Source organism: Canis lupus, chromosome 10 (assembly GCF_011100685.1).
Source record: "Canis lupus familiaris isolate Mischka breed German Shepherd chromosome 10, alternate assembly UU_Cfam_GSD_1.0, whole genome shotgun sequence".
Taxonomy (NCBI): domain Eukaryota; kingdom Metazoa; phylum Chordata; class Mammalia; order Carnivora; family Canidae; genus Canis; species Canis lupus.
Window position 1 is genome coordinate 22526584 of NC_049231.1, and position 27137 is coordinate 22553720.

General features: G+C 56.4%; 1 protein-coding gene across 4 annotated transcripts in view; it reads right to left on the bottom strand.

The window, feature by feature from the left end:
• The window catches only part of PARVB (parvin beta), a 97538-nt gene that overhangs the window by 12705 nt on the left and 57696 nt on the right, over positions 1-27137 (bottom strand). For all 4 annotated transcript variants that reach the window (XM_038550264.1, XM_038550267.1, XM_038550265.1 and 1 more), the window contains exons 4-10: positions 20632-20734; positions 15314-15454; positions 14489-14604; positions 11581-11639; positions 9470-9489; positions 2716-2777; positions 167-235 (exon numbers count right to left, since the gene is read on the bottom strand). In XM_038550264.1, coding sequence (XP_038406192.1) covers positions 167-235; positions 2716-2777; positions 9470-9489; positions 11581-11639; positions 14489-14604; positions 15314-15454; positions 20632-20734 — 570 coding nt within the window. The remainder of the gene's footprint in view (positions 1-166; positions 236-2715; positions 2778-9469; positions 9490-11580; positions 11640-14488; positions 14605-15313; positions 15455-20631; positions 20735-27137) is intronic.

A 27137-nucleotide genomic window follows, 5' to 3' on the forward strand; every position in this document is an offset into this window, starting at 1 on the left:
GACTCCAGCCTCCAGGGCTGTGAGGACGCCCACGTCCGTGGCACCGTGTTCCAAGCAGCCCAGGACGTTACAACAGAGGGCCTGGGGGAAGGCCAAGGCGGCCCACCCGGGATCAGAGCACAGGCTGAAACCACAGGCAGGTGCCTCACCCCGGAACGCTGCTCACCTGGGTCTCCAGCTCTGTCACCTCCAAGTTCAGCTTATTCAGGTGCTTGTTCACAAACGTGATGAGAGACTGTCAAGGCAAAGACAGAGACGGGAGCCGTGAGTGAGGCGGTCTGCTCCCATCCACCCACCCGGACGGATCTGCCCTGGCCGTCACCCGCTTTGTGAGACGCTTCCAGGATCTCCTCCGTTTGCTAAAATAAAAGGCTCACGTGCATCCAGCGAGCCCTGGTCTTCATGCAACCATGCCTGACTCGCCATCCCACCTGCAGAGGAAAACGCACAACCCCGGCCAACCTGTGTGCGTGCGCACGTGCTCGGCCACACACGTGTGTTTACCGATCCTGTAGTGGAACAATCAGCGCCCTTAGGAAGGATACAATCGTCAGGGGAAGAGGATTCCATTGTTAGATGCGTCCTGGACGTACAGGAATGACAGGAGGCCGCCTGGGCCCCCCAACCCCACCCCGAGGGACCACACACATCGGCCTCCGTAACCTGCAGCAAGCTGGATCTCAGGAAACAGGGCCCCCAGCGTCTCGTCTCTAACCGAAGTTTAAAACTTGTCACCTGGAACGTCTCAGCCAGCAAACCCAGCTTCGATGGGACGCCACGCCAGCTGCACCCCCACCCCTGGACATGACCACCCTGGCCCTGCCTTATTCATTCTCTTTAAATTTACTGAGCAGCTACTACATGCAAGGCACTCTGCTTGATGCGGGGGCCATGAAGACGGCAAGACAGGGCCCCGCCTGGACAGCCTGCGGCACGGTTCTCCACCTTGGCCCCTGGTGGAGGCAGCGAGGAAATCGAGAGCTAGGACCCAGCGTGTGAGATATGCGATGGCAGGGAGGTTTGCTGAGTGCAAGGAGAGACGTGTGGACCCCCGCAGGAGCCAAGGGAGGTGACACCACGGGAGACGGGAGTGCAGAGGTGGGCAGAGTGGGCACCTGGGCCCTGCACACATGTGCCAACACTTGGGATCTTCAGGCCGCAGCTGGATGTAGCAGGAGGTGACCCTGGAGGGGTGGACAGGGTGCTCCTGCTTTTATCCTGGGGGAAAAGGAGCCACTGACATGGCGACTGTCAACGTGGGGGTGGGCAAGGGCCAGGCTGGAAGCAAGAACCGGTCGGGCAAATAAAAGGATTTTGTTTTGTCACTGGGGTCCCCACGGGCCCAAAATACGTCTTTTCAAAGAATTAACATCATATCTATCAAAAGACAGGCCATGGGCCACACCACAGTCAACACCATGTAGTAGACTGTGTGCAGGGCCTTTGCACAGAGTGGTAGGTCCTGCCTCTGGGTCCTGACAGATGGGGAAACTGAGGTAGGGGTTATCCTCTGCCTCAAGCCACCCAGTTGATAGGTGGGGGAGCCAGATGTGAATCCTCTTGTGCATCCACTCAATGGGAGCCAGCTGTGGCAGGGGTAGGGGCTGGGGGCGGTAGGCACTGCTTGGAGGCCCCAAGGTGTGTCCCTCATGACCCAAGGATGCTAAGGCGGCTCCACCCCAGAAGGACCACTGGGGTGGTGCTGTCAGCCTTTTGCCAACGTGCTTCCCAGAACCAATCATCTCACTGTCCCAGGCTGGACCAGCATTTTCCAAAAGTGGGTTCCATGATCACGGTCAACCATGAGATAAACAGATCTCACCATTGACAAGCAAGTTTGGAAAATGCTTCCTGCCAAGTCCTCCCTTGGGAGAACTCCAACACTAGCCACCATAGTAAAGGTCCTGAGACGTCCTGCATCAGGAAACCTGTTCTGGGGAATTGTGCCAGACAAAGAGGGCGCTCCCCTAGGTCACAGGCAGAAATGACCAACTGCTCCTTGGATTTCACAGGGAGGTGGGAAGTGCCTCCCCGCACTGAGACGTCTGCAGGCGCAGTGGGCTGGGTGAGGACGAGCCCTCCTGACAGCTCATCCCCCTGGAAGCTCATCATTCCCCAGCCCCTGACTCCACAGCCTCAGTTCACATGGGGTTTTTTGTTGTTGTTGTTTTGTGTTTTTTTTTGTTTGTTTGTTTTTGTTTTTCACCCGTAGCCCACAAGCAGGCTGCCTGGGCTGATGAAGGTCTCGTCCTCTGCGCTCCTGGGCGGCGGGGAAATGGACCAAACAGGCGCCCCGAGCAGCTGGGCCAGCGGAGGCCTGCCCGTGTCCAGGGCAGGTCGTGAGTACAGCCCCACGGCAACGGGGCCTGCAAGAGCCAGCGGCTGACACACTCAAAAACACTGTCGCATTGAGAAAAAGCCTGGAGTCGAACGAAGCGCCGCGCTGGCGCCGGCTGGCTAATTCACTCAGCAGAAGCGGGCGGGTGGGCAGGAAGATACCCCGGGAGCAGAGATGTTGAGTTAAAAGGTGCTAATTTTATGCGCTGCAGTTACGTTTTTGACTATAATTACACTTCCATCCATGTGGCAAACATTTCAGAGATCTCAAACACGTTCCCACCTTCTCCCCGGCATGGGGTGCATGCTGCAAAAAAAAAAAAGCAGGGGGAGAGGGGAGGCCTGGAGAGGGGGTTAGCAGCCCGACCCGGGGCTTACCTTCTTCACCACGCTGAGCTTGTCCGGGGCGTGGTCAAAGAGCGTGTCGAAGGCGTCGCGCTCTGCGTGGACAGGTGAAGGGACAGGCGGGTTAATGGAAACGCGCGGCGCTGCTCCGGTCCAGGCCCAACCCGGGAATCTGGCAGCTTCCGACCCCCTCCCCGGGGATGTCCGGCCCCTACTCTCCCCACCCGCCTAGAATCCTCGTCTTTTCCGCCAGAACCCAAGGGCAGGTGCGGTCGAGGAGCAGAATCAAGGAAAAGATGCTTCTCACTCTGTCTCGGTCTCTCTCAGTTTCTATCTTGTAACACGAAAGTCACGGGTGGTGCTCGAACATCCGCCCCCGTGACATCCTCGGCTTCAGGCATCCCCCGTCCGCCTCTCTCCGTCCCCACGCTCCGTGCGCACCAGCGAATCTGCCGGCGCGGCGCCTCTGAGCCCGCCTCCCGATGGCACGGCTGCCAGCCCCGCACGGGCCTCACCGGGCACAGGCGGCCGCCTCCCGCCTCGGCTGGCCCACGCCTCCGCTCCTGGCCCTTCTCCCAGCTGGGACACTGGAGACCTGGATGGATCTTGCCCCTCCCCATCCCCGCCCCCTAACCAAAGCTCTCCAACAGCTTCTCATCACTCCTACAATAAAACTCATTCCCTCTCCTATGGCTGATGGGACCCAGTGGGGGCAGTCACCAACCCCTCCCCCGGCTCCCAACACACACACACCCTCCCTGACTTCACTCCACTAACTGGTTTCTCAGCTTCTCCTCCATCACACGCCCACCACAGGGCCTTTGCACCTGCTGTTCACCTGCCACACTTCCTTCAGGTTGTTCTCGGATGTCAACTCCTCTGAAGGGCCTTCCATGACCATCCACGTCTAGAAAAGTGCCCCACACCTGCTGACCCTGGGACACTTCTTAGAGCACTTAATCACTACTTGAGAGTACATCCTACATTTGTTCATCTGTTGGCTCCTTCAGCCACTCCTTGCTGGCTGAAAACACCGTCTCGCTTGTTCCCTCCACTGCCACAGAACCAATCAACAAACCAGGAGACTCTGCTCTAGAATCTCTCTCCAGAACCCTCCTTGGGGGACACCCGTCATGTCCCACCCATTCTCCTTCTTCCTGGGGAGCCCTGCCCCATTCTGCTACCCAAGGACCCAGCTGTGGGCTCCAAATCAACACAGAATCAATCCCGTCCGTTTCCAACATGAGGCCACTGGAGGCCAGCTCAATGCGGCTCTCAGGGGATAAGAAGGAGCAGGGCAGGCTGGGAGCCAAGGGCCTGGTTCTGGCCTGGGGTTGCCGTGGCGGGGCCCCATGGAGGCAGGACGGAGCCCACTGCAGCCTGGAGTGCAGGCAGGAATACCAAAGCCTCGCAGTGGATGCAGGGCTGTGGGGAGTCGCTGGTGGTGTAGACAGGGAAAGGAGGGCTTCTGGAAGGCCCTATGGCCCCTGCTTCTATCTTCCAGGAGCCAGCTGTCTCCCCATCCCATGTGCTCAGAGGACCTTGGCCAGCAGAGAGGCCCACTGTTACCAGCAGGGGCTTGGGGACAAACCCCAGCATGCAGGTCTGGGGACTGGGGAGCCCAGCCGGGCTGCGTGGGGTGAGGGTACAAAGCCTCCACTGCCTGTTTGGAGATGGCGGGGAGCCCAGAACCAGAGCTGACCCAGGGCCTGCTTCAGGACTGCCTGGCCTGGTCCATGCAGGGGAGGGACGGAGGGAGGGAAGGAGGGAGAAATCAGAGAGAAGGCAGGCCGACACCCAAGTAGGCCAGACAACCAGGTCTTCTGGAGGAAGCATCCCAGCCCTGCCTACCAGCCGGGCCCCCAAAGGAAAGTGCTCAATGTCCAAGGTCTAGGGTGTGGGGAGGCAACTCACAGCCCCGCCCAGCCCAGGTAACATCCTCCTTGGCCTTGGGGGTGGGGTGAGGAAGGTGGGAGGCAAAAAGGACAGGAGAGGGGGACGGGCTGTGTATGTGTGAGCATGTGCGGTGTGTGTATACACACCCATGTGGGGAACGTGTGCATGTGTGGTGCACAAACACACACGCATGGGGGGGCCTATGTATGTATGTTGTACACGCACACACACATGGGGGTTTGCATGCATGTGCACGTGTTATGTATGGCATGCATACACCCATACGTGGGGGTGCACGTGTTTGGGGGGAGGACTGCCCAGCTTTCTTCACCTCAAAGCCAACAGTAACCAAAAGGCCCGATGCTGCAGGGTGCCCCCCCTCCAGCTTTTCTACCAAGGCAGCCGTACATTATTTTTATAATCATTTCAGTCAGATTATACTCAGTACAAGAGTCTGCTAAGGGGAAAAAAAAAGCTAAATCTTTTACAAAGCAAAATACAAACTTTAAATGCAGCTTGAGAAAAACCCTGGGAGCAGAACAGAGCTTGACGTCAGCCGGGTAAATATAGCTGGGCCACCGCTGGGCTCACAGAGCGAAGGCGTGCAGGGAGCACGGGAGGGTGTGGAGGCCCGCCAGCCCCCAGCCACCCCGACCTGCAGCTGGGGCACGGCCCAACATCACAGGGCACGGCCGGGGGCCAGGGAGCTTCTGCTGCGCCCCTGCAGGAAGCCTGGCCTTAGGAACGAACATAGATCCCGGTCGTCTGACCTCAAAGTCCCAGGACATCAGGCCAGTAGCTTCTTTCCCTAAGCAGCTGTTTTCCCCTCCTCCGTAAAGAAGGAGTAAAAATAGTCGCTAGCTCATGGCCGGTGTAAGAATTAAACTCACGGAGAATCAAGGGAGGAGCATGCCTGGCAGGTGTGTCGTGGGGACCCTGACCCCACTCCACACCAATGTCCCACTGGCGGCTCTGGGGACAGTCACAGGGATAAAGAGGGAGCAGCTCAGCTCTGGGAGGGACCCAGGTTGGGTGGGGGCAGATGGGTAAACTGAGATAGCACAGAGAGGACAGGTACCCAAAACAAGCCAGGACGGTCATAGGGAGGGGCTGAATCAGCCAGGACCGGCCAGCATCTGCCCCAGTGCGACCCTCATGGATGCTCATTTCAGTCCAAATGTTGTTTCGTTTGAGTAACATTTTTAAAATATAAATTGACTCCGCCTGTCTGCAGGGACCGGAGGCTGCAGCCACACTCAACCTGGCATCCACACCCGCCGTGGAACTGGGGATGTGCGCTCCCAGGTCTGACCCCGCACCGGCCTGCGCAGAGGCTGAGGGGCAGAGGACCACTCCATGCTCTGGCCCCGTCCCTCATTCGTGTTATCGGCTCTGTCCCTGGAGGCACCCAAAGTCTGGGGACAAAGGGCCAGGGGATTGAGTGCGGCCTCACACGGGAGCCTTATGTTGAGCGGGGGTTTTGCTGGGACAAGGAGAGGAAGGGCATTCCAGGCAGAGGGAACAGAAAGTGCAAAGAGAAGCACAAGAAAGCCAGGGAGGGCTGCAGACCCTGAGGCCCATAGAGGCGGCTCAGAGGGCCTGGGCCCAGGGCGGTGACCCGGGGCGGCACAGGTGGCCCAGTCAGGCCGCAGTGGGGGGAACGAGCTCTGCTGGCAGAGACAAGGAGACCGAGGCAGAGCTGGGGCACAGGAGGAGAGCTGCTCCCCACTTCTCCCCTGTCCTGAAGCCCAGGACGGGGGAGGGGCCGCCTGCGGAGGAGATGCAGCCAGCAGGCCCGTTGCCATGGAGACCAGGCAGCAGCTCCCAGCTCCTCTGGGAGAAGCCTCCCAGCCCACCTCAGCCAGGACGGGATGACTCAGGGGAGGGGGGTCTGGGGGGGGGCAGGGCGACCCCCACTCCTGAGCTTGGCATGCTCAGGTGACGAGTGAGCACAGAACAGGGACCCCCTGCAAAGCCCAAGGAGGGTCCACCTGGTGTTCTGGAAGCTCCCAGGAGGTCTGCGGCCCAGGGCTGGCAGTTACGGGGGATGCATGCTGAGGAAGACACAGCTCCAGCCCACAGGATGCTTATAGCTCAAGAAGCCGTGTATGAAAGGACAGGAGGAGGGGCCCAGGGTCCCAGGGTGTCCCGGCACCCCGAGCCTGCCAGGCCATGGCAGCTCCCTGTGAGCAGCAGCAAGTGGAGAGGCTGGGCGTGGGCAGGGCAGTCAGGGAGGGCCTCCTGGAGGAAGCTGAGGAGTGAGCTACCAGGGAATCCAGAGGGAGAGCATTCTGAGCAGAGGACACTGCTCCTGCACGAGCTGGAAGTGCTCTCAGATGAACGGGGAGCCACAGGCGGCAGACAGCGGGGGAGTGAGGAGGCTGAGAGGAGGCGAGGGGTGTGCCAAGGGTGGTCTGAGGGGCTTGGAGGCCACCTCAAGGGCTGTGGCTTTAGTTTAGCCTGAGGTGGGTCATAAGGGGGAGGGTGGGGTCAGGGGGTGCCTTAGGAAGCCTGACTCCCAACTCAAGGGGCAGAGATGGGCACCAGGACCCAGGGGCAGTGGGGGGAGGGGGGAGATCCAACCTCATGGGCAAGGGCTGGAGGGGCCCCCGGGGAGGGGGTCCCACAAGAGAAGTACCAGCAGAGGCTCAGCGACAGCAGAGGCTGCCCGCCTGGGGACCCCGGGGACCTGGGCGATCGCAGAAGCTGAAGCTGGGGGCGGAAAAGGAGCCTGTCACCCGCTAGCAGCCCGCCGGCCTTTCACAGGAGGGTGAGCCTATAAAGTAATAATAACTCCACCGGCTTCTCGGGCTTCCTCACCCCGGAAAGGCTCCAATGCCCCTCGTGTTCACCAGCACAGCAGCTGTGAACCCTGGCTCTTCCCCCGAGAGTCACCAGCCGGGAGCCCGGAGCCTGCTGCTGGTCCGGCTCCCGCCCTGTCTGCTGCATGGAGGCTCCCCGGGGCCCCCACACCTCGAGCTGGGCCCGCGCGACACAGGGGCGGGACATCGCACAGAGAATCAGAGACATGTCGTGATGCTCTGATGGCCCGGCTCACACACAGGGCAGGGCCGCTGCCAGGCCACCTGCCCCCCGCAGCCCGCACTCCCCACTGCCGGGCCACATCCTCAGCAATGTGACACGGGAGGGCTTCCTTTCCTCTCCCTTTCTTTAAAATAACAAGGACGGGGCAACTAGTGGCTCAGTGGTGGAGCATCTGCCTTCGGCTTGGCCCAGGGCGTGACCCCGAAGTCCCGGGATCGAGTCCCACATCGGGCTCCCTGCAGGGAGCCTGCTTCTCCCTCTGCCTGTGTCTCTCTCTTTTTTTTTTTTAATAAATTAATTTTTTATTGGTGTTCAATTTACCAACATACAGAATAACACCCAGTGCTCATTCACCACCCCCCTTCCACCACCCCTAGTCCGTTTCCCAGAGTTAGGAGTCTTTATGTTCTGTGTCTCTGCCTCTCTCTCTCTCTGTCTCTCATGAATAAATAAATAAAATCTTAAAAAAAAAAAAAACAAAGATATTTAAAAAGGACTGAATGGCTATTTAAAAATAGTGAAGACCGTGAATTTGAGCAGCGCAGCTTCAGGCCTACTTACAGAGGTCTGAACAAAAACCAAGAGCCACGTGCCCTCTTCAAACACAGCAGTGCTGTGCCTTCCGTCCCTACGATAACTGCAGGGGACGGAGCCCTGTAGCCAAGCCTGACCAGGAGGTCGCCCCTCCCCCAGAGGCCCCCACACCTGCAGGATCAGCTCCAGGTCGGCAGGCTCGAAAGGCACCCAGAGAAACTTCCATGTGGCTTCCACTTTTCCTGCGAACAGCTGTGCTCACTGCTGAATGTGGTATTTGGGGGCGGGGAGCGGTGGTGTTGAGGGCTTTCCATTTTGAAATAGTCCCCAAAGCAGTGAGCTTCACTCCCCCGGCCTCTGGCTGTGGCTGAGAGCCGGGGGCCCCCCCACCCCTGAGGGTCTAAAGCTGCCCCAACCTATCTGTCCACCCCCTTGCTGAGATGAACCTGGGCTCCTGCAGAGGACTGGGAACAGCTCTTTGGGAACAGACACAGAAAACTAACAGCAATAACCACCCGGCCCTCCCTCACGGCTGTCACCGCCAGAAAGCATGCTGGGCCCAGGGCCACATTCAGTATCTCACTCGGTCCCCTCACCAGCCCCAGATCCCACTGAACAGAGAGGTGAAGGAGCACGCAAAGGTCGCCCAGGAGGACCACAGCCAAGGCTGCCTGACTCTAAGGAGGTGTGTGAAGCTGGTGATTTTAAAAAGGGAAAACTATGTATGAAAGTACATCCTGTAGGGATGCCTGGGTGGCTCAGAGGTTGAGCGTCTGCTTTCGGCTCAGGGCATGATCCTGGGGTCCTGGGATTGAGTCCCCCATCGGGTTCCCCTGCTTCTCCCTCTGCCTATGTCTCTGCCTCTCTCTCTGTGTCTCTCATGAGTAAATAAAATCTTTAAAAAAGAAAAGAAAAGAAAGTACATCCTGTAAAGAAGCTCCATCCGCCGCTACTTGCTCTCTTAGATTGGCCATGTGTGCCCTGCCTTAGGCCGGGTCCCCCTCCTGGCACCAGCCCGCCAGGCCAGCGAGAGAGCACCTGCCACCTCCCAGACACGTGCCCACCACCCCCACCACACTCTCCTTATCCCACCTGCCTGTGGCAGCTCGGAGGAGCGGACAGACCCAGGGTGAACCCCACACTTCCTCGAAGAGCCGAAGAGCCAGCACTTCTGGCCACAGGAAACCCCACCAGGTCCTGGGGTGCCTCCTCACCGCCCCTCCTGTGATAGCACGCATCCAGGAGCTTCCCATCACAGCCCCAAAGTGCCCGAGACTCGAGACTCGGGCTCCCCACCCCCACAGGCACTTACCAAAGCGACCCATCATCATCCTGCAACGGAGAACAGAGAGGGAGAGGGTCAGAGGGTGGCTCAGAACACAGTGCAGAGGGAGCCCAAGGAGCCCTGAGTCGCCCCGCTGAAGGACTTTTACAAGAATCTAGGTTCTGGTTTGATAGATTCTCTGTCCCCCTAATTGCAAAGGACAGGTGCTGATGTGGATTTCTAACTGTCTGCCCAAGATCAGCAGCAAATGGCCACCTTTATTAAATCACCCCATTAGGGACGCCTGGGGGGGCTTAGTGGTGGAGCTCAGGGCGTGACCCCGGGGTCCTGGGATCCACGCCCGCATCGGGCTCCCCTGCTTCTCCCCTGCCTGTGTCCGTGTCTCTCATGAATAAATAAAATCTTTAAAATAATAAAATAAAAATAAATAAATCACCCCATTAATGCCATGGGGGGGGGATGAAATCATGGGACCGGTTATTTATTTATTTATTTATTTATGATAGTCACAGAGAGAGAGAGAGAGAGAGAGAGAGGGGCAGAGACACAGGCAGAGGGAGAAGCAGGCTCCATGCACCGGGAGCCCGACGTGGGATTCGATCCCGGGTCTCCAGGATCGCACCCTGGGCCAAAGGCAGGCGCTAAACCGCTGCGCCACCCAGGGATCCCCATGGGACCGGTTAATAGGGAGAACAGTTCAGCAGAAAATGGGTCTTCTGGTGCTGCTGAATGGTAAGTTTTAAGTTTTAAGCCACGTGGTTTTGGGGTGGTTGTTGCACAATTATGGATAACTAAGACCCCACCCCACTCCTCATTCCCCTCCGCTGCCCTCTTCTTGCTCCCAAACAGGCCAGGCTGGCTGCGTAAGGGCCACTGTGGGTGCCAGGCCGAGCACCAGGCCCCTCGTCCCCCCGCCCCCCTCCCCGTGGGCTTGGAACAGCTGAGCGGCTCATGGGGCCACACGGCGGCTCCCAGGCCAGGAGTGGTCTCCTGCGTCAGCCCCGAGTTTTGAAAAGACCGTACGTGGATTCATGACACGGTAATTAATCACTCGGTGAACGGGTCGGGAGGGTTCACCGAGACGATCAATCTCTAATGATCTGTTTCATCTGAAACAGGTTTGGTGGAGAGGCACGAAGGTGGTGAATTTTAAAGATCCCTAACAGGGTGTCATGGGGGCTCCTAAAAGCTACACGCGAAATCCGCCATTTGATGCGCTATTTTCAATAGTTTTGAAGCCTTTTAGACTTCTTTAAAAGTTGCCCTCTGGCTTTCTCTAAGAGACCAGAGACGGCTTGGTATTATCTCAAAGGAAAGTTCTAGTTCAGAAGTGTGGCTCCCTTTCCAACGGAGCGGATGCACAGGTGGATAAATGAACCGGGACAAGGGGTCCCTAACCACTCTGAACACCTGCTGCCCCCACCCAATATTCTCTAAGGTCACCTCCTAAAATACGGAATAAAACTCCAAAGGCGGGGCGCCTGGGTGGCTCAGTCAGCTGAGCGTCTGCCTTCGGCTCAGGTCATGATCCCGGGGTCCTGGGATGGGGCCCTACGTCGGGCTTCCTGCTCAGCAGGGAGTCTGCTTCTCCCTCTGCCTCTGTCCGCCCACTGCTCGTGCTCTCTCCCTCTCTCTGAAATAAAAATCTTAAAAAAAAAAAAAAGTCCAAAGGCTTTGGAGAATAACTGTTCTCACAGCAGACCTTGAAGACACTAGCATGCCTGCCCTACAAAAGCTCAAGTTTTCACTTACGCTTACCCTTTTCTTCCTTGTAAGAGACTCGGAAAGGGATCGGTTACATTTTTACTTGCTGACCATTCTCTGTGTTATTCCAGAAAAGATACCGGGCAGCCTAAGTTAAGTTCTAATTCCTTTGCTGCCCGTAGTTTGTTTACTTTTCTATTTGGGAGAATTAGTCATTTACATACGGAACCAAACTGCTACCTTGTCCTTCCTCATGAAAAAGGAAAAAAAAAAAAGATCTTTGAAGAAAGTGCATGCAGGTAAAGCTAGGACAGCCCTCGCGTGAAAATCTCATCCTCAGGTTGAGGGACGTTGCACCAGAGATCAGCCCCCCTGCACCCGTGCGGGTCCCGGGCTGGGTCAGGGCCTGAGGCCAGGGCGGCAGGTGCACTTACTCCGTCGTTGTGGTCAGCTCTTCTGTGACGTGGCTGGAATGCAGCAGGCCTTCCCGCTTCTGCAAACCCCAAAACGGACAAGTAAGTATACAAGCACGCGTGCAGGCTGAGGGGACCGGAGGAAGAACATCACGGATGGGGTAGCTGAGCTGTGTGCGGATGGCCTTGGAGCCAGGCCACCTTAGGGACAGCACCTAAGCCACACCCACCCAGGGCAGACTGCAGGTGACCCCATGGGTGACCCTTTGGGAGGCTAGAAGCTGCCCTCTCCCCCCAACCTGCCCGCTGGCTCTCCACGTGGCTCTGAGAGCTGGCAGCTGGGGGCGGGGGGAACGGGTGTCCCAGGAGAAACACCCCAACTCCCAAAGGGATCCCCTGCGCCGTGCAGCTGGGAGAGGTAAGGCGCACAGGGAACCCACAGACATTGGGAAGCATCCAGTGCAAGAACGTGTGCACTTGGTTGAGCACAGTGGCCCCCCTGGAAGTCATGCCCATTCCGAACCTCAGAAGGTGACCTCATTGGGAAACAGGGTGTTTGCAGATACAGCTGAAGATGAGGCCACAGGGGACTACGGGAGGTCCTAAATCCAGCATGACCAGAGTCTTTCTAAGTGAAAACAGAGACCCAGACACACTGGCAGAAATGGAAGAGGCTGAGTGACAACAGAAGCAGAGCCTGGAGGGACGAGTCTATGAGGCCAGGAACGCCGAGGACGGCTGGCAGCCACCAGAAGCTGGAAGGATCCCCCCTGGAGGCTTTGGAGGGCGTGTGGCCCAGCCAGCTCCTCGCTTAGAGGACTCCTGGCCTCTGTAACTGTGAGAGAATAATGTCTGTTGTTTTAAACACACAGGTTGTGGTATTTTGTTACAGCAGTCCGGGATGGAAGATTGTGTGTGCCAGACTTCTCTGGAGGCCCCACAGGTGTGAAGAGGCAGCCATGGGCGGGGATGGGGGCTACGGGGCAGCCTAGACGTCCGGGGACCTTAGGGTGGAGCTTGGCAGCCAGCTAACCCCCCCCACACTGCAAGCCCCGGCTTGAATCCCTCAAGAAATGGGGAACTCACTTCCAGCTGGGCCACCCACCATGGATGCCTCTCGAGATCTGAGCTCCCAAACCCTTCCTGAGCTCGGCCTCCGGGGAATTCTCACAGCTGGTTCTTGCAGATGCAGAGCAACCACCTGCCCTGGACGGCCATCCGCGGCCTCTCGGCCTCACTCGGATCTCCAGGAGAGCCCACCGAGGGAGGGCCGGAGACAGCCCACTCACTCACGTATCCGACATTAGGCACCTACTAGAGGCCAGGCCCAGGGCTAGGTACTGGACACATGAAACAGTATTTCTGAGGTTTATAGCATTGTCTCAGGTCTGGGAAATCACTGCAACTCAGAAATCAAGCCATCTCCCAAGGCCATGCTGCTAGGTAGCAAACAAGGCCTGTCCCCCCATCGCTTCCCTCCACGGACCCCCAGATTCCCTGCATCTCCCATCTCTGGCCGGATCACCGGACATGGAGGATCAGGCCCTGGACTTCTGGGGCCAGAGGCCGGCCAGTTCCCGGGACCTCCTCTCCCTGATTCCTATGCCTTTGGGTGCGGCCCAAAGAATCCTCCCATAACCCCGGTCAGGCAGGAGGCGCCAGCAAGTGCTTGCCCGAGTCAGTAAAACTTTCTGAAAAACCCAAAAGATTTTCTTGGACCAAAGTGCAGGCCTGAAAGGAAATACCTTGATTGCCGAGCTGTACGGGGCTCATGGGGCCCCGCGTCTGACGGACACGGGTTTGGGAACCACATGCCCACATGTCCTTGGGAAGCCTTTCTCGGCTGGCCGCCTCGAGCAAGCATCCAGGACTCGGGCAGCAGGAATGGTCACCGATCCCATCACCACTGACCACAAACATCCGTCCTTAGGAAGCAGGCAGGGCCAGACGGCAGCGGGTAACCCTGGCCTGATGCCCAGAAGGGGCATTCCTTCCCCCACCCGCACCCCCCACCTCACCACCCATCCAGGTCATGACCGAGCTTCCCGGGTAATGGAGGGGTCAGACGGGAGACGGCTTTGGAAAATCAGGACCAGCCAGAGCCTTGTAGCCCCAGAGAGCGCAGGGAAAGCATGGAGTTGGATGTTGCAAGTATACACAGTATATATATTTATCAATACAAGTATACACGCAGTACGTACGCAAGTACAGATACCCAGACATCCAGGTTCCGAGCATAACCTCATCCATCTGGCAGGAGAAGCGGTGCTTTCGCAACCCGAGTCTTCTCCCCGTTTAGTGTCCCCGATAGCCAGTGCGCAGTGCCAGGGACACAGTACGTGCTTCCCACACATTTACTGGACGAGACCACAAACGTGGACCCAGGGCAGGGTCTGTCCCCTCCGATGCAGGCGACACAACAGCGGGAAAGGCTGCTCCGCCTCCGTCAGAAGGACACTAGCTCCCGGTTACATTTCTCCAAGTGAAATGAAAGAAATGACCATAAGAGAGAGATCGCGGGGAATGATGGATATAATGCAGAGCAGATGCAGAGGAGCTTTAATTGGGGTATCTATTTCATACCGCTGGTCTCAACCCTCTCCGGTGAGTAATAAGCTCATTCAAGAGAACTGAATTCCAACTACTTGGTTTTGGAGAGAAATGAATGTTCTTTAAAAAAAAATCTGGAAAATTAAACCTCAATACGCTCATGCCTTTGAATCTGCCTCTCTCCAAATCAGTGCCATTGTTTGAGCTCCAATCATTTGTCTCCAAGCCAGGGCGAGACACACATTTTGTCAAGAGGGGGGAAGGAGAAAGTAGCCTCTTTTGGGGGGGGAGACAGCAGGAAGGAATCCATCCACAGGAGCCAAGGCGTCCCGATACCCCTCCCATAGTGTCACGGGCAAGCCCATCGCCCCAAACTCACCCGTACGACCACCACTTGCACAGACACGTGCTCGGGGAGACGGATGGGGGCCCGGAAGTGCATGGCCAGGGCCACGAGGAGATGCAGGATGGCCACCAGGTTCTTCCCGTGAATAGCTTGTCAGGGGAGGCAAGAAGGGAGCTGCTTTAGGTCAGGTTATGCGGGAACCCCGAGCCCATGTCCAAAAGGCAATAAAGACACTGTGTCTAAATGAGACCACAGAGAAAAACCATGAGGAAAAGGAAGAAAAAAAAAGCACGGACCACGGAAAAAATGATGACGATGAGCACCTTACGTACTTTTTTCTAATTTTTTCCTTCCTATTGGCTTTACGGTGACCTCTGCAACCACTTTCAGAAGCATAGCATTTGGGGACACCTGGGTGGCTCAGCAGTTGAGTGTCTGCCTTTGACTCAGGGAGTGATCCCGGGGTCCAGGATCGAGTCCCATATTGGGCTCCCCATAGAGAGCCTGCTTCTCCTTTTGCCTGTGTCTCTGCCTCTCTCTCTCTCTGTCTCTCATAAATAAATTAAAAAAAAAATTTTTTTAAAAAGCACAGCGTTTTGAAAGGGTCACCTGGGTGGTGTCTTTTCCCTCCTTCCTCTGGGGGCCTCCCCTGAGCCACCCAACCAGAAACAGCTCCCCTCCTCTCTGAAAAAAAGGCAATGACAGGTGTGACCCAGGAGCTAACTCCCAAGAGTGGGGACACTGGCTCTGTCCTGTCCTAGATTCCTCTCACAGAGCAGCAGTGGGAACACAAGCCCAGATGCCACGATGAGTGACAGCACGGAAAGCTAAGGGGACACACTCGGGGACACTACTCACAGTCCACGGTCCACTGGAGCGCCCAGCCGTGGGGCCGCAGCAGGCCATGCACCGCTTCCAGCACCGTCTGCAGCTTCTGCTTCTGGCCTATCTTAGACTGTGTCACCTCGGCCACGTTCAGCTTGCAGTCTGCCAGCTTTTCTGCGATGAAAGGACACAAGCAAGATGCGAGGCATCAGGAGGGGTGCCAGAGGGTCTCAGGGTCGCCTGGCCAGCTGACCGCAAGGGGGCCACTCCCCCACCTGCCTCGGGTGGAGCAGAGCATCGCATAGCAGCAGGGCGATGTCAGGATGGGGAGCCATGGAACTCCCAGCTTCCTCGTCCTAAGTGTTCCTTGGGAATGTCCTCCAGTGCAAAAGGGGGTGCAGAGTCCGAGGGCAGAACTAGGGGTGTCCCACTTGGGAACATCCTGTGCACATGACATGGAAAAAATGACTCAAGGTGCAGCTGAGAGGCAGGGAAGTGACTCGCAGGGATGGAGACAGGGACGGCCCCACTCTTGTTGCTCTAACAATTGGACACCGCGGTAAGGATGGCAAGATGTTCGCAGACGTCGCCAGGACTTTATCACCCAGAGTGGGCCCAGAGCCACTTGGAGGAACCAGACAGGAACCGCCACATCTGCTCCAGACCCGGCGACTGACCCTGAGCCTGGCCTCGGCCCTGCCATGCGGGCCCCCCACCTGCTAAGAGGCCAGGTGAGAAAGGGCTCTAAGACTGGGGTGTCTCCTGATGGGTCTCCTCGGCAAAGCAACAGCAAGTGTCGCAGAACAGGGTGACCTGTTCCCCGGGAGGGTGACCAAGGTGCTGGGCACAGAGCCCGATCGGCTTCGAGCCAGGAGCCAGCTGCTAGCCGAGGCATGGACGGGAGCAACAGCGTAAAAGCAGTGGGATCCAGGCTGGTCACGGGGAGGGGGGGCTCCCATTTTGCAAGTGGGCCTCAGCAAAACTGTGTGTGCGGCCTTTTCTCTGGAGACCCGCTAATTCAGCATTCTCTCCGAGCGTCCTCTCCTCCCTCAATTAGAACAAGAGCAAGCGGTTCTGATCTTATCTCCAGGATAAGATCATTATAGGGCAATGCCTGTGGGGTTTGAGATGCTCGCTCCCTCCCTCCCTCAGCTCACCAAAAAGTTATACCAGCACCTTCTGTGCGCCAGGTGCTGGCCTGGGGCTGCACGCAGCACAGACAAGGGGCTCCGCAGTGGAGAGGCAGCCCCACCTCGCTAACATCAGGTCGGCAGCCGTGAATGCTAGAAGCAAAACAAAGCAGCTCCACCACATGCATCCTGCAGGGGCTGGAAGTGGTTCCCGATTATGTATTTTGATGGCCCCTCTGCATCTAATAGGTCTTAGCTGGATAAGCCACAGCTGTTCCATATGAACACCCTGAAAATACACAGCAGGTCCCCCAGGTGTCAAGGGTGGGAGCGGGGACATCCTGGGGAAGGAAGGGGCGGGTTTCAGAGCTGGGTGGTCGGAGAGCCTCGCTCACGGGGCGCAGGGAGCCGGGGAGCCCGGCACGCCTCTGCTGTCCCCGCCACTGGCCAACCCTGCAGACCCTGGGGCCTGAATGTGGCCGTGGTGTCTGGAGGAGGAGGAGTGATGGAGAAGGCGGGCAACTGTATCAGGCTCTTAGGGCTGCGGTCACACAGCACCACAGACCCGGGGCATAAACAATGCAAATGTATTTGCTCTGGATCCTGGAGGCTAGAGGATGGGATGGTGCAGGGCTGGCGTCTCCCCAGGCCTCTCTCCTTGGCCTGCAGACGGCCATCTCCACCCTGTGTCCCCACACGGCCATCCCCCTGTGTGAGTCTGTGTCTTGATCCCCTCTTCTTAAAAGGACACCAGCCATATGGGTTTAGGGCCCAGCTCCAACAACCTCATTTTAACTTACTGACTTCTAGAAAGTCCCGGTCTCCAAATACAGTCACAGGCTGAGGTCCTAGGGATTAGGATTTTGACTTATGAATTCTAGGAGGGGCGCGGACAACACAATTCAGCCCATGACAGGAACCGGGGAGGCTGGTTGTGCCTGGGTGCTGCCTGGGGCTGGCCCCAGTGGCTTTGCCATGCGGGAGAGAATAAAACAGCTGGCTGCCCACATCACCAGGCGTCTCTCTGCCTACGGATGGGCTGTGGGGGCGGCTCAGGGCTTTGCTGGCTTGGCTCTGGCCTCACCTGCCTTCACCACACAGAAAGGGACAGGAAGGTGGGGGGGATTCTCAGATGTGTAGGGCAAACGCGGGGAGGCCAAATGGGGAGCTGTGAACACTCCTCGTGCAGGGACGGGCCTGCCTTCTGCAAGGAGAAGGGAGTGCCGGGAGTTAGAAGCAGGACGACAGCCAGCCCAGGAGCCCCCAGGGACCCCAGCGTGGGCATCCGCCCTCGGCCCAACGGTCCACCTTGCGGAAGAGTTACACCCATGGAAACCTGCCGCGTGGCAGTCGGCAGCTGCTTCCAGAGCCTGCTCTCAAGAAGAGGGACACACCCGGGGTCCTGCTGGTGACCCACACCTGGCGATCTCACGTGGCCAAATCCACAGGTCCACTCTGTGTCCTCACCCCCTCACCCCCGCATCCTTGGAACACCCTTGCTCTACCCTCCGGAGCGCAGCACTCCCCTGGTGCCTCCTCCCTCTTGCGGCTGGACCCTTCAGGCTCCTTCGCTGGCTCCTCCTCCTCGGACCCCTTGCTGACCACCCTGGGCCCGGGCCGCAGACCTCTCCTCTCTCTAGATGCACAGAAGTCAGCTTCGGCCTTGGCACTCAGCCACGATCGCCTTTTTTGGCTTTGGCTTCTGCTTCTGGAGGCAGTGAAGAGCAGACTGTCTACGTGGGTGTCATTCCTGGTAACCCTGGGCTCGAGGGCGTGCAATCACACAGGTCACTGCCACGTCCGGTGTCAGCAGAGAGACACCAGCAGTGATGCAACCAGGCAAGGCACGCCGATTTTCTACTAAGATCCAAATACCCTCCTCCACTGTTCTCCTCAAACCGCGGAGGATGTCAAACCACTTGACATACGAGAGATTTAGGATCCACACGGGATGGGAGGCAGCTGCTCCGTGATACAGAGGCTGCCCGAGCCAGAGGCAGCCTCACGTGACACTCTGCGGGTGACAGCCCACACTGCATGACTGGCGACCACATCTACTTCAGAGCAAGCGTGGCATGTGCCGGGGCCAGCTGAAGAGGGGACCAAAAGGATGTGCCTTGAGGGGCACGAATTCTTAGCTCCTACCTGCTCTAAAGATGCCCCTGCCACCCGGCACCTGGGAGGCGCCAGCAGCATTTACAGGCAAATTCAGAGCCTGTCCTGTGATCCGGTGACGGGGTGCCAAGCACCCCCCGACACTTGCTAGAACTCAGGCTTGGAACACGATTTTTTTCCCCAAGCAATGGGGTGAATGAAGCAAGCCACATGTGCGTGCAAAAGCATCAGAAGGAAAACATTTAAGCATGTGCCGCGCTCTTAAGTTTGCTTCTGAAAATGCTAGGAAGCATCTCCCTCGGGAAGTGAGCAAGCCACTCGCTAGAGGGGCCGTTTTAATAAGTCAGCAGCGTCACCCACAGCCAACTCTTCGAGTCCAAGAGCCGAAGGGGAGCTGAGTCTCCACCTCAGGCAAGGAAGACAGCTGGTCACCCGGGCAGCTCCCCCATCAGAGCAATCCTTGCTGGCGGATCCTGAGCTCCAGGCTGCTCCCCGCCCCTTCTCTCGGACTGTCACCCCGATTGTCCGGTTTAACGATCCTGAGGGCAACCCAGCCTCCGACAGGGCTGAGGATGACCCTGGGAGTGACCCACCAACCACCTCAAACATCGTGACTCTGACCGATACTGTTTTTGATCACGTGTACTTGGCGTACAGCTATTGCATTCGTTTCAGGTGTACAATAGGATGATTCAACCTGGACATTATCAATTAATAAAGTCGTGATGATTATTAACAATCCTGATATCATTTCAGATTTATTCTTGTACCACGGAAGTCATTCTAAGGTGGGGATTCCTGGCTCAGCTAAACACTCAGAAATCCTTGGCCATTCGGCATTCGGCCAAATAACGAACCTGGAACACCCTGTCCAGGTGAGGCTGCCGGGTACCGTGGCGTTGAACTTCATCTCTGTGCTGCCGAGCTCCACCCTCACCCGGCCCCCGACTCGGGTTGAAAGGGCCCCAGCTGCTGCAACACCCTCCTCCTCGTTCCCCACCCCCCTCGCTCCTCCCAAGGGGCTCCTGGTTCCCTGGCTCTCCGGCCACAAACCTGGCTGTCAGCTTTGAGTCCACTGGCAGCTCCAACCCCCAAGATCTCTCCCGGGGTGTGCACCGCTGCCCGGGTCTGAGCCGCTTCATCTGAGGCCCGGGCTGCTACAACAGCCTCCTGAATGATCTCAGCGCCTACTCCCGACCCCTCCCTTCTGTACCCTGATGCCCGGGTGACTTTTAAAATGCGTGGCTCCAATCATGTCACGGCCCTGCTCAAAACCTCTAGTGGCTCCCTGTCACTTGGAATAAAGGGCTTCGTCTACTAGGGCTGGATGTGACCTGGCCTCTCGTCCGTCTTCCCAGCCTCGTCCGGCAGCCCCCACCACCTCTCCCCCACCTCCTGCAGCCTCCTTTCACTGGTCTTGAAACACGACAGACTCTTCTCACTCCAGAGTCTTAGCCTGGACTGTTCTTCTGAGGCTGGCGGTGGTGCAGACATCTGCTCAGATGTCCCCTGCCAGAGGGGCCGCCCCCACCGCCCAGACCCTCTCCATCCTGGGACCCTCTGGCTTCCCTCCTAGCGCGTGCCACTCTCTCCGAGCATCTATCTGTGTCCTGTGACATTTCTCGTTCTTCCCTCTGCCAGAATGCGGGGGGGTTAGGTGGGTGAGGGGGACACCCTCCCTCTGGTTACCACTGCACCCCCAGAGCCCAGATCCACACCTACCACAAGGTGAATCTTTGAATAACCAAGACAAACACAACTTTTTCCCTCCAAATGTATTTTGTAGGGACAGGCTGAGTAAGGGCATGATTGGGCCACCATCACCAATCACATGTCTTTCAGGGCGAGTTACATGAGGCAGGAGGGCTGACCCGTGGAGGAAGAGGCACCGTTCTTGCCCCATCTCCCCATCCCCATGGGACAGTTCTGGAAGCTGGGCATGGCCTGCTGCAACCCAGGAGCCACCCTCTGGGAGCATGGTCTCAGGAAGGCAGCTCTAAGGCGACCCTCGGGACGTATGACCCATGGCACCATGCAGAGCATTGAGTGGCTCCTCCCCAGGATGACCCCACTGCAGCCTTTTGCTGGGGACGCCCGTGGACTCACCCAAGAGCTTCTGAAGCACCTGGCCATCGTAAAGGTCCTCCTCCAGCTGCTTCACGATGATCCTCTCCTCCACCAGGACGTCATTGATCCAGTCGATGAGAACCTGGGGACAAGTAGCATTACAGCCTCACTGGCCACACCACGCAGACCAGGGCAAGGGCCAGAGCAAGCCCAGGACCTGAACACTGCTGGACCCCGAGACGTGCCCTGGCACAGCAGACAGACAGGAAGGGAAAGATGCACCCTGGGTTACTGGACTTCCCCTGGGACATCACGAGAGGACAGGAAGGGGGCAGCCACCACAGTGACCCAGGCATCCTCCTGGCGGGAACTTGGAGACACTCTCGGGAAAAGGAAATGATGATGCTTGTTCACTGTGCCTCGGAGAGGGGGTTACATGAGTAATAGTAACAGCACTGTCCCGCGTGGCCCGAGGCAGGACAGGTGGACCATAAAACGTCCATTCCTTCCCTCCCATAGGATCTGCACCAAAGCAGCTCGCATCACTTGAGCCTAGAGCCGTGGAGAGAAGGCGGTCCCCTATGGCCCATTACACAAGCTCCGAGCTCCTATTCTTTTCAACAGCTTTATCAAAATAGAATTAACATACCATATGATTCAGCCTTTAAAGTGTGCAATTTGGTGGTTTTTCGTCTTCACCCAATCATGCTCCCGATGCCACAATCAACTGGAGAACAGCTTCATCTCCCCAAAAGAAACCCATACCCAGTAGCAGGTGCCCCCACTCCCCCTCCCCAGTTCCTCCCACCACACAGCTATGTTCGCAATCTGCAGATTAGCCTATTCTGGATGAATTCATATAAATGCAATTTCAGGGACACCTGGGTAGCTCAGCGGTTGAGAGTCTGCCTTCAGCTCAGGGCATGATCCCGGGGTCCTGGGATCGAGTCCTGCATCGGGCTCCCTGCATGGAGCCTGCTTCTCCCTCTGCCTGTGTCTCTGCCTCTCTCTCTCTCTCTCTCTCTCTCCCTCCCTCAGTCTCTCATGAATAAATAAGTAAAATCTTGTAAAAAAATGCAATTTCATGCAAATGGCATTTCATATAAATTCATATCAATTCTATTGCACCTGACACGCGATCTTCTCTGTCTGGCTTCTGTCACTGGGCATGAAGTGTTCAAAGCTCATCCACGCGGAAAACATGCATCGGTCCATCTTTCCTTCCTGCGGCAGGATGACATCCAGGCATATGGATCTATTGCGTTTCACGGATCCACCTGCCAGCTGATGGGCATCTGGGCCGTTGCCACTTTTCGGCTTTTGGGAGTCACACCACTGTGAAAGTGGGCACCCCAGTGTTCACATGGACGCGCGCTCGTTTCTGTAGGCCAAAAGCCTTCCGCTGGAGACTTTTCTTGACAAGGTCTCCATTCTCTTATAACTGGCAACATGTTATAAAAGGAGACGGCTTCACTTGTGAAAATAGCCATGGAGAAAACAGGACCCCGATCGGCCAGGCCTGCTCCAAGCACTTCTCCACGAAATAAAATGGACACCCGAACGGACGTGATCAAAATAGCATAGGATTCTCCTGTGCAGGCAAAGCTGATACAACCACCTAATTGGTCTCAATAACCTCACGGAAGTGGGGGGTCTACTGCCCCTCAAAGATGAACAGAAGGGCACCAGTCCGATACACTGTTCTCTGTCACTCTCTGCAATAGATGCAACCTGCAAAATCGGCCACAGAGCAAGTTTCTGTGAAGCATCTTCTATTTCCCCACTAACTCAAAAATATTAAATGAGACCCACAATCCCAAGAAGAATAGAGGTAAACATAAATTAAAGGCAGGTCTGGAGGAAGAAAGAAAGTGTGAGCAGCCCTATGGCATTAGGTTTCGACAAAGCCATCCTGAAAGGTCAGCAAGACGGAGCCAGCACTCCCACACTGTCCCTCCCTCCCCGTCCCCAGGGCCAGCCGCCTGGGGTCAGGGCCTGGCCTGGGGGTCTAGCAGCTGGACCTCAATCCCGGGGCCAGGACATGACCACACCTTCAGCCCCCAGCTGAGCTGCCTCCCCTCCCGCCTCCTAGCACTCTCCTCCACGGCTCAGCCAGCTGTGCCCTCCTCTCTCTGACCTCCCTGAACTGAACCACCCCCTGAACCAATGCCACTTCCAACTGAGCGTCTTGCCGCCTTGCTGGGGCTCTTCACATACCCCTATGCTCCTCTCTGCCTCAGGACCTTGGCATGTGCCATTCCTTCCAACCTAAACCGCCTGGCCAGCTCTCACGCATCCTTCAGATCTCAAGCTTCTGTATCATTCTCTGACCACCCCGCCCCACCCAGGCCACATGCCCCAACACCCTCTCACCACACTCATGCATCGTTTCCCTGACCCTGTTCACATGGACAATGGGAACACATCTTTCCTTGTAATGAGCTCCCCCACTGGACCCGAAGCTCTCTGAGGGTGGGAATTATGGCACCAGTGGCTCCGCCGTCCCCAGCCCTTGGGGCTCACTGCCTGGCACTGGCACTCTGTAAACAGCCACCAAGTTGATTGATGAATTGACTGAGCACCCACTATGCGCCAGGCTCTGCAAAAAACGAGACAGATGGGGCCTCTGTTCTTACATTCTAACCCGACATGAAAAGATAAACAAATATACCCACTTTCAGACCGTGATCAATGTTGGTTTTTTTTTTTTTTTTCATGATCAATGTTACAGAGAAAAACAAGGCAAGGTACAGTGGAGACGCCTGACAGAGACACTGAGCCAGGCGATGATGGTCGACGCCAACAGCGATGGGTCCTATGGACGGCGCGTGCCCAGACCTGATAGGATGGGGTAAGAAGGACCCTTCATCTCTCTGGTGTTCCTCCTAAAGCCCGTTACCCTACTCTAATCCGGAGAAAAAGAGCAGACAAATTCCCATAGAGGGGCATTCTATGAAAGTCCTGATCAATACTCGTCAAAACAGGCAAGGTCATCACAAACAAGGAAAGTCTAAGAAAGTGCCAGAGGCCAGAGGGGCTAAGAAGACAGGACAGCGCACAGTAATGTGGGATCTAGATGGGGTCCTGGGCCGGATGAAGGACAGAAGGGAAAAAAACAAGGAAATCTGAATAAAAGGTGGATGTTAGTTAACAACAATATATTAATACTGAATAAATGTGCCATGTTGATATAAGATATTAACAGAGGAAATGAGGTGTGGGTGGACGGGAACTCTCTGTACTCTCTTCTGCTATTTTTCTATAAATTTAAAACCATTTGGAAAATCAAGTCTATGGGAAAAACTAAGGGTTTGGGGATAGAGATGGTATAGTGGCCGTCAGGGACCAGGAGGTCAGGGGGCGTCTCAGAGCAGGTGACATCTGAGCAGAGATAGAAAGGAGGATGGGGATGAACCTCAAGGCCACCTAGGACCAGCAGGGAGGTGCCAGGTCGGGGAGCTGGGGCAGGAGGACCGGGGGAGGGCGATGCCAGCCCCAGACGCCCACCTGTCCTCGAGGGCAGCGGCCGTGAAGTCACTTGGGGCAGAGGATGAGGAGAGTGACTGTGGGTACCAGTGGGACAGGGATGCACCCAGACCAAGAGATGGAGGGAGGTGGGGAGCAGCCGGGCAGGTGCATGGGGCGTCTCCGTGGTGCTGAGGTCCCTGGAATGATGTGAGAAGGCCAGAGGGAGACCTGTGCCATGGGCTGGAGGCACCAGGGAGGAAGAAGAGAACAAACAGTCGGCAGTACAAGCAGGAGGGAAAGGTCTAGAAACAGCTGGGAGCATCTGGAGCTGGGAGGACATCTGGCCCCTCCTGCCCCAACCTCCATGGGGTGAGGCAGAGACTCACTGAGCCATCGGACCCCATCACGCACCCTGCCGGGGCCCCGGTTACACGGCTGCAGGGTTGGATTCAGGGATCACAGGAAGGCCTGCCCCACACCTGCCTCCCCCTGGCCACCAGCAACCTGGCTCCTAGCAGGAATACCCTCATCCTGGATCCCTTAATCCCACAAAGCTCTACTGTGGCCCTTTTATCAGCAATTTGACAGCGATTATTGGGGCTAAGTGACAGTATTACACTCACCAGCTATTGCTGAACACCGTCCTCGTGCCAGGCTGTGGGGGGCAAAGGTGTCCCCGACCCCCAGAAGTCGATGCTCTAGCCGGGAGATGGGCAGGGATGAGTTATGAGCCTGAGCAGGGGAAGGGCAAAATCTGGGCCATGGAGGCTCAAACCTGCACATCTGATGTCTCAGGGAAGGGGAGGCGTGCAGGAGGTAAACCTGGAGCAGGCAGGTCAGGGGGCCCGGGCACCCACAGAGAACCACCTCCTCACTGCGCTGCTGAGGGTCCGGGCACGATTCCACGTACCAAGCTCTCTCAGGACCGAGGACGGGATGCTTCTCCCCTGAGACCCAGAGACCTGGAATGCCCCCCACTGTAGCTCTCCAAGGCGGACCCACCCCCTGGTCCCCGAACCCACTCTCACAGCCACAGAACTGAGACCCCTGTGGCTATGCCCCTCCGTGGGGGCCTGTTCTGGCCACTTAATGAGATTTTTACTGATGTGTATTTTTTGCAAAGTGTGTTATTTAAACTTCAGAGATAAAAATGAGCGCGGGGACACGAGGCAGGGCAACCCTAACACCCATTCTTGGCCTCAGAGCCTTCCCCGACCTGGATCCCCTCTCTGGCCAGTCTTTCCCTACCAAGTTCCCACAATCCTCCCAGCCTATCCTGCTGCCAGCCTCTTGTTTAGATGCAGATCTTTGGCTCCTGCACCTTCTCACCTGCCCCGGGGCCACCCCTCACTTCACAGCAGCCACAAGGGGCTGACCCTGGACCTCCCCACAGGCAGACTGAGCGCTCCCTGAGGCCAGGGATGGCACCTGCTACTTCAAACTCCCCACAGCACTCAGCAAAGCCCCGAGCCCTAAAAATATCCTAAATACCAGGTAAGTGACGACTAATCACGTTCCTCATGTTGTCTCTAATTTTTGGCTAATAGCTTAAACGACTTTGTAAGCAGAATTTTAAAACGCCCCCTACGATCCCAGCCTGCTATGCGCAGGTCCCTGTCACCCTTGGGACCGTGAAGACAATGGTTTGCATCTCACGATTAGGCTGTTCCAGGACCCACTTGACCTCAAGAAAGAAAGATTATTCAGGTGGGCCTGACCTACGCACATGAGCCCTTTGAATCTGGACCTAGAGGTTAGGGACCACAGGCCAAGAGAGGGGAAGCAAGGGGGAGAGTCTCCGCTGCTGGCTCTGAAGGCAGCAGACCCACCTGGAGAGGAGGGGCCTCGAGGGGCAGAGAGCTGATTCTTCCCCAGAGCCTCCAGAAAAGAACTCAGCTGGAGACACCCCGAGCAGAGAACCCAGCCACACCACGCTGGACCTCTGACCTGCAGAACTCTAAACGGAGCGCGCCAATAAACAGACGTTGCTTTAAGCAGCTGAATTGATAATTAATCACACATCAACAGAACCTAATCCGAAGGGCATTGGCTACCACAACTTTCAAGCATCAGCCTCCTATGCAAGCACCACTACCACCACCCACAAAACCTAGGGCCCGTACTTGAGGTCTGGCTCCCCCTGCGTTTTAGCTGTGTGCCCCCAAGCCAGTCGCTTAACCTCTCTGGTCCTCAGAGTCTCCATTAAAAAGAAAACAAATCAAAAGAAAAATTTAAAAAAAAGAAAAAAAGAAAACAAATCAATTCCTATCTCTGTGTGCATCATGTGTGACCCAGCAATTCCAGTTCCAGAAGTTTCTGCTGAGGTACTAATCCAAATGTGCTCCTAAGCATTTACTAACTGTGGAACGATGCCAAATCTTGTGTGGGGAAAGCTATATACACAAAAGACAGAGCCCGAAGGGACACAAATAAAACCAAATTACCTCTGCCTTCTGTTTGATTTTTGTCTCCCAGGTTTTCAGCAGTATATGCTGCTGTGGTAGTTAGAAAAAGTAATAATAAATACCCTTTTAAAAAAATCACTGTCCAGATGGTTTCTTTGCAGAAATTGACAAGCAGATCCTAAAACGCATATGGAAACCCAAGGGCTCCCAAATAGCCAAAACAATCTCAAAGAAGAAGAAAAGACTCGGAGAACTCACACTTCCTGATTTCAAACGTAACCAAAAAGCTAAGGGAATAAAAACACGTGGCGCTGGTGTAAGGACAGACACAGAGATTTCTTGGCTAGGACACCAAAAGCACAAACCACAAAAAGAAACAAAAGATAAACTGGACTTAACAATAAAAACTTTCATCCTTCACAGGATAACCAGCAGGAAGGTAAGAAGCCCACCAAATGGGAAAAGATTTTGCTAAATCCTCTGAGACAGGCTCTGTATCTAGAACATGAGAAGCGCTCTTATGACGCAACAATAAAAAGACAACCAATTTTAAAACGGGCAAAAGAGCCGGAGAGACATTTCTCCAAAGCAGCACACGCATGCCCGATGCATGAAAAGGTGGCCAACGTCACCAGCAACCGGGCAAATGCAAATCAAAGCCACGGTGAGATG